Genomic DNA, 7,500 nt, shown 5'->3' with positions numbered 1-7,500 from the left:
ACTGTCAACACCTGGAGTGATTCACTGCTGAATCCCTGTCTTCCCCATGAGTATTCTCCTGCCATTTGTCCATGTCTCTTCTCCAGCTGATAAATGGAAGCACACAAAACCCTCCTAAGGTGGACGGAGAGAACCACCTCCACAGAGTTGCCCTCTGCCATCCACATGTGCTTTGTGGCATGCACATGCCCCCACATACATCATACACACACAACAGTACTAAATACAATTTAAAATGAAGGTGATGCCAGGGATGGTGAAATGGCCTTTAATCCCAGCACTTGGGAGGCAGGGACAGATTTGTCTCTGTGAGTTTAAGACCAATGTAGTCTATGTAGGGAGAACCTGTCTCAAAAAACAGTAAATAAATAAGTGAAGGTGATGTGTGCAGAGCTGGCAGAAGAGTACTGGATTCTGAAGGTGGCGGTTTATTCAGACCCCAAATCCTGAACTTGGATCGCTGTTGACACAGATGCTATGCCTACATTCCTTATGGCCCTGCCATGGGCAGAATGCTGAGGACAGAATGGAGCACATATCTGCTATCTTCAATGCTCTGTCTCCACTCATCACCTTTGGCTGTTTGTCTGGCTCTCTTCCATTCAGGCTTCAGGCCTCAGGCCTGCTCCAGGAAGCCAGGCCAGCCCTGTCCTTTCACCAAAGTGAGGGATTCTAGGCTTTTTTGCAAAGTAGCATAACTCTATTTTTTTTTAATTTTCATGAAATATATATACATAAAATTCAATCCTTTTAGAGGGTAGGGCTGTAACCCAGTTTGTAGAGTGCTTGTCTAGCATACACAAATCACCATGTAAACCAGGTAGGTAGAGGCGGGGAAGATCACTACCTAGTGTTTGACATGAGCCTGGGCTGTATGAGACCCTCTCTTTTTTTATTTGGTTGTTTTGGTTGTTTGTTTATTTTGAAACAGGGTCTCTCTACATAGCTCTGGCTGTCCTGGAACTCACTATGTAGATCAGGCTAGCCTCAAACTCACAGACAGGCATCCACTTGCCTTTGCCTCCCAAGTGCTGGGATTGAAGGCATGTGTTACCATGCCCAGGTGAAAACCTGTCTTAAAGAAAATAAAAATTACCAGGTGATGGTAGCACATGCCTTTAATCCCAGCACTCTGGAGACAGAAGCAGGTGGATCTCTGAGTTCAAGGTCAGCCTGGTCTACAAAGTGAGTCCAATCCAGGACAGCCAGGGCTACACAGAAAAACGGTCTCAAAAAAAAAAAAACAAACAAAGATTGACATTTTTCTAGTTCCTAAGTGTGCTGTTTAGTGGCACTGTGTCCTTTAGCGCCATTATGCAGCCACCCACAACGGCAAGTACTAGAACTTTTCATGTCCCCGCATTGAAAGTCTGACTGCTTAAATGCCACCTCTTCCTTCTTGACCCCAACCCTAGTCATGCGTCTGCTTTCTGCTTCCATGTATCTGCTCTAGGCTCCTTACACAGCTGGAGCCACGGTGTTTGTCCTTCTGTGGCTGGCTTACTTCACATGCCCTGTATCCAGGTTCACGCATGAGACAGCATGTGTCAGAAGCCAAGCAATATTGACATTGGATCATTTATTCCTTGCCATTAAGTCATATCCATCCTTTTGTTCCTGTAAAAGGTGCCACTGTGGATATGGGTGCCCAGATATCTGTCTGAATCCTATTTTTTGTTTGGTTGGGTTTTGTGGCTTTATTTATTTGTGTACTTTTTGATTCAGCAGGGTTTGGGGTTTACCCCAGAGCCTCGTGCCTTCTAGGCAAGCACTCCTAGCTGAGTGCTTCACAAGTCCCTGGTTCTGTCTTCTGGACATGCACCCAGAAATGGGCTTGCAATTCTGGCTTTGATTTTTTTTTTTTTTCTCATTAAACTAGCTGTTTTTGCTTGTTGTAGTCGGGCTGCTTCAAGTGGGCCCTGGCCTGTCTAGATGGTGCCTCCAAGGGTATGCGGTGCACTAATGCTTACTTTCCTACCAAAGGCCTGGCCCAGGAGGATAGCAAACACTTGCTGAGGAAAGGATATTAGCCAGGATGGTCATTTGTCCCTAGATAACCAGAGTGAGTGCAAGGCCTTGGGTTGGATCTCAGCACTGCAAAGCGAACAGCCCAACCTATTCCTTTGAAAATAACTGCCTACATGTTTTCTGCAGTTCTTGATGACAGGCTCTTGAAAAAGCTCTCTCGTAGAAGCTGACCCATGGTAGTTCTGACTCACATTGCTGGAAGCCCTCTGGACTGGGAAAACTTAGACTTTCTGTTAACTCTCTGACAACTGGGTCTATCTCTTCATGAAATCATGGAGGCAATATAGATAAAGTTCACAGATCAACCTTAAAGTTTACTTTACATGACCTTTTCTAGGTCTGCCAGCTAAAGGGAAATGTATTAATGCTTAAAAGTACACACCTTTAATCCCAGCACTCAGAAGGCAGAGGCAGGCAGATCTCTGTGAGTTCGAGGCCAGCCTGGTCTACAGAGTGAGATCCAGGACAGCCAGGTCTGTTACACAGAGAAACCTTGTCTCGAAGAAACAAAAACAACAACAAAAAAAGTTCGCCAGCAAAGCAGGAAGCCAAAAAGATGTCAAGCTTTCCTTGCCTCTGTGCTGCGGCTGTTAGAGCACAGATAATGTAACTACATAGTAAAATGGCCAGGCATCTCTGAGGGAAAGCAGGAGAAGGAATCTAATTAATCTGCAAACTAATTAATGAGGCCTTCCCCGAGTGCAAGCAACTAACAGGCAGAACTGAGAAGCACTAACACAGAGAAATGGAAGCCAATGCGAATAATGCTTCTCAGGGGTGGGTTAGTTTATTGCCTTCCTTTTCATGTGTGTGTGTGTGTGTGTGTGTGTGTGTGTGTGTGTGTGTGTGTGTGTGTGTGTCAGACAGACAGACAGAGAGACACAGAGAGAGACACAGAGACACAGAGACAGAGAGAGAATGTGTACAGGTGCACTCATCCAAGCCACAGTGTGCTTGGAGGTCAGAGGACAACCTCGGGTATATGTCTTTGTCTTTCACTGTTTCAGACAGAATCTCTTGTTCACCACTGCACGCTCCAGGCTAGTTTCTGGAGCTTTTCCTGTCTACCGTCCCAACCTCCCACCATGAGCACTGGGGTGACAGATGCTCTCTCACCGGCTTTATCTGGGTTCTGGGAGATTTGAACTGAGGTCCTCACACTTGTGTGGCAAGCACTTTTACCTACTGAGCCATCTTCCCAGCCCTTATTTTATCTTTTGAGACAGGCTCTCACCATGCCTCCCAAACCACCTTCAAACTCATGATCCTCCTGCCTCAGTCTCCCGAGTGCTAGGACATATGTTGGGTTTTAAACAATCCATCTCTCGCTCTGAAGTGCCTCATTTGTTGTGATCCTTGGCAGGAGTTGGCAGGAGATGAGTACCTGCGGTGTTAGATTTATTCTGTCCCCTGTGTTACAGACAGTATAACAAACTACGAAACCTCCTGAAGGATGCTCGCCATGACTGTGTTCTCTTTGCTAACGAGTTCCAGCAGCACTGTTACCTCCCCCGGGAAAAGGGGGAGGCCATGGAGAAGTGGCAGACCAGGTGCGTATGGATCGATCGATCGATCAATTGATCAATCAGGTTACGGCACTCCTCATTACTGGGACCTTCTCTGTTTTCTCGTCTGTGCTCTTCGGAATTTCTCTGTACTATACCAGCATACGGCAGCAGCTATTCTAGAACTGTGGTTAACACCGAAGTGTCAGCATTTAGATGTGTCATCTGAATATATAATTGTTGGGATTGAGGAGATGAAGGTGCCCAGGCTGAGACTGCCTGGACACGGGCTGGAGTGTCTACCACTGGTACAGAAGGCTCAACTTTGATGCCTTAAGATAAAAAGATGACTTGCTCAATGGAATGCCCTGGGCCAGTCTCACTAAATGGAAACTGTTCTAGAAAATGCAGTGACTGCCCAAAAGTACAGTGTGAAGCAAGCGCTTAGATGCGGGGTGTTTGCAGATAGTGGCTCTCCACAGCAGGAGCAGAAATGATGGCAGAAAGATGGGGCTATGAGGCTAATGTGGGAAAAGGAGGCCCAGTCAGTCCTGCCGGGAGGGGCCCTGTAGAGTACCTCACAAACATAATTGCCCCCTAAGTGTTAACTCCAAGGTTCCTTGGGGTGGAATGTAACTGCCCACAGCCCTACAGAAGGGATGCAGACACCTGCAGAAATGGACTTTCCAAGTTTGTGCGCTTTACTGGGAATACACTACAGTCCTGAACCCAGTTCTCCAGACACAGACTTCAGCTCTCTGGGGGAAGATTCCAGGCACATCATGTGGTTTCCATTACCAGCTTCAGCTGCTTGCAGCTGGCTTTTCTCCTAGCCAGAGACTGTTCCTCATCTTTTCTAGTGTTGCTGGTCGTTTCCCATGTGCCTTATAGCTCAGCTTCCAATTAGAAAGTGTTACCAAGTGACCGAGTCTGGGGTTTTTTAACAAAAGCAGGAACTGAAAATACTTGCTCTGGGGGCTGAATATCTAGAAAGAAGAGATGGGAGGTGCTTTCTGATTCCTTTTGTCTCCCACAGAGGGCCCAGCCCCAAGTTATCTAGAGTAGATACCCAGGAAGTATTAGTTGTGTGAGGAAAGAACAAAAGGATGGATGGATGGATGGATGGATGGATGGATGGATGGATGGGTGGATGGATGGATGGGTGAGTGACAGATAGGAACCAAGTGACATTCTGAACAGCAGCTGTGTTTGTGCCTGGGATACTCACCACCCTTTGCTGTCCCAGGAGCATATACAACTCAGCTGTTTGGTATTATCACCACTGCGGGAACAAGATGCCCATCGTTATGGTGACAGAAGATGAGGAGGCCATTCAGCAGTATGGAAGTGAAACAGAAGGCGTGTTTGTAATTTCTTTCAAGGTATTTCCAATGCTACTTGAAAATGTGCGTGTGTGTGCTCTCTCTCTCTCTCTCTCTCTCTCTCTCTCTCTCTCTCTCTCACACACACACACACACACACACACATTCAGTTCTTTTGTTATTGGTTTTTGTTGTTGTTTGGAGTTTTTCAAGACAGGGTTTCTCTGTGTAGTTCTAGCTTTCCTGGAACTCACTCTGTAGCCCAGGCTGGACTTGAACTCACAGAGATCCACCTGCCTCTGCCTCCCGAGTGCTGGGATAAAAGGCGTGTGCCACCATGTCCAGTTCTTAACAGTGCCTATAAGGCCACAGTCTAGATCCTTTGGCAACACAGATAAGAGTAAGTACGCCTCATACCTGTAATCCCCGTACTGGGATGGAATTGCCAGTCCTGAGGCAGGAGGCTCACTGACAGTTTGAATCTAGCAGGAGACACAGAATGAGAGCCTGTCTCACGAGAAAGGAAAGGGGATAGAAGGGAGACTTTCATATGGTCTGTGTTGGTTGCTGGAGAGGTGGCTTAGTTGTTTGGAGCATTTGTGTTCTCGAAGAGGACCTGGGTTCCATTCCCAGCACCCACATGGCAATTAACAACTGTCTGACCTCTTCTGACTTCCTCAAGCACCATGCATGTGGTACACATACATACAGATGAGCAAAACACTCATATGCCTAAAATAAATCTTAAAAAAAAAAAAAAAAAAGATGGTCCATAGCATTATTGGTGACCAGGTGGCCTTGACTTTAGCAAGTTCAGGCTGAATGTAACAGGGAAGTCAAGAGCAGCCCGGTTAGCCTCTGCTACCCATGAACTGAACTGTTTGTGTTACATGTTGCATGTGTGGCGTGTATTATGGAGTGTGTGTGTGTGTGTGTGTGTGTGTGTGTGTGTGTTAGAACTGGGGATTGAACCTAGGGCTTCACCATGCTAAGCACACACTACCACTGACCTATACCTCTAGCCTCCACGTTGTGTGTAGTTATCATAGATGATAGTGGTAGCAAGTTAATACTAAAATTGCCAATGGTCTCTTGTTTTTACCTACAAAATGGTAGTTTTCTTTCCTTTTTTTTTTTTTTAAGATTTATTTATTTATTATATATACAGCATATATGACTGCAGGCCAGAAGAGGGCACCAGATCTCATTACAGATGGTTGTGAGCTACCATGTGGTTGCTGGGAATTGAACTCAGGACCTCTGGAAGAGCAGTCAGTGCTCTTATCCGCTGAGCCATCTCTCCAGTCCCCAAAATAGTAGTTTTCTTTCTTCCTCATTAGTAATAATGTTTCTGTGTTACTGTGGCAAGTATAAATATGGTACTTATAGTCTATTATTTCCTTCAATTCTTCCAACAACTTAATGAGGTAGGTCAGTATCCTATCTTACTAGTAAGAAAAAGGAAGCATGGAAAAGCTGCCCACAGGCAGATAGTACGAAATAGTAGATCTGGGATTGGTATCTAGAATCAGGCACCAAAGCTTTTAGCCACCATATTGAACTGTCTCCCAGATTATTTTTCTGACTATCACACACAAAGGCAAACTATTTTTTGTATGTTTTGTTGGTTGGTTAGATTGTTGTTGTTGGTTTGTTTTTTTTTTTCAAGACAGTTTCTCTACATAGCCCTGGATGTCCTGGAACTCACTCTGTAGAAGACTGGCCTCGAACTCAGAGATTCACCTGTCTTTGCCTCCCAGGTACTGGGATTAAAGGCATGGGCCACTACCATGGTTGCAAACTATTTTAAAACTAATCTTCCAGCTAGGCAGTAGTGGCACATGCCTTCAATCGCAGCATTCAAGAGGCAGAGGTAGACAGATCTCTATGAGTTCGAGGCCAGCCTGGTCTACAGAGTGAGTCCCAGGACACCAGGGCTACACAAAGAAACCCTGTCTCAAAAAACAAACAAACAAACAAATGGGAAAAAAAAATCTTCCTCATTTTCTTTCTTTCGCCTCTGTCTCTGTCACTGTCTATCAGTCTCTCTCTTTCTCTCTCTCTCTCTCTCTTTCTCTCTCTCTCTCTCTCTCTCTCTCTCTCTCTCGTGTGTGTGTGTGTGTGTGTGTGTGTGTGTGTGTGTGTTAGTATTGGGAGTTGAAAATATATATATGGGGAGAGAATACATTTTATATGATAAAATTTTATATATATATATATATATATATATATATATATATATATATATATGTAAAATCTGTTCCACCTCCAAGGCCTCATGTATGCCAGACAGACCTCAGACTTCCTGGGTAGATAAGGATGACCTGAACTTCTGAACTTCCCATGGAAAGTGGAGACTTTCCAGTGCTAGGATTACAGGTGTGCTCTACCACTCAGTTTATGTGGTGCTAGAGATCAAACCTGGGGCTTCCCACATTCTAGGCAAGAATTCTGCCAACTGAGCCACATCCCTAGCCCTTTAAAGACAGTCTTGTGTGTCAGCAAGCCCCCCCTTTCCCACTGGAATCGTGCATGAGGAAGAGTGGGGCCACTCGGCGTTGAGATGTGGCGTTATCTACGTGAGGCCATCAGGTCACAGTCATGTCCTTTTATCAGTGTCAGCTACTTCGGCTGTTCCCATCCAT

At 45.5% G+C, this 7,500-nt stretch overlaps 1 protein-coding gene across 1 annotated transcript in view; it reads left to right on the top strand.

Moving 5' to 3' along the window:
• Positions 1–7,500, top strand: part of Dis3l (DIS3 like exosome 3'-5' exoribonuclease) — a 32,057-nt gene that overhangs the window by 9,843 nt on the left and 14,714 nt on the right. The window contains exons 3-4 of the mRNA XM_036193621.1: positions 3,450–3,578; positions 4,780–4,915. Of these exons, the coding sequence (XP_036049514.1) occupies positions 3,450–3,578; positions 4,780–4,915 (265 nt within the window). The remainder of the gene's footprint in view (positions 1–3,449; positions 3,579–4,779; positions 4,916–7,500) is intronic.

The sequence above is a fragment of the Onychomys torridus genome, chromosome 7 (genome assembly GCF_903995425.1).
Source record: "Onychomys torridus chromosome 7, mOncTor1.1, whole genome shotgun sequence".
Classification (NCBI taxonomy): domain Eukaryota; kingdom Metazoa; phylum Chordata; class Mammalia; order Rodentia; family Cricetidae; genus Onychomys; species Onychomys torridus.
Note: the sequence above shows the minus strand (reverse complement) of the source record. Positions and strands in the feature narration are given on the sequence as shown.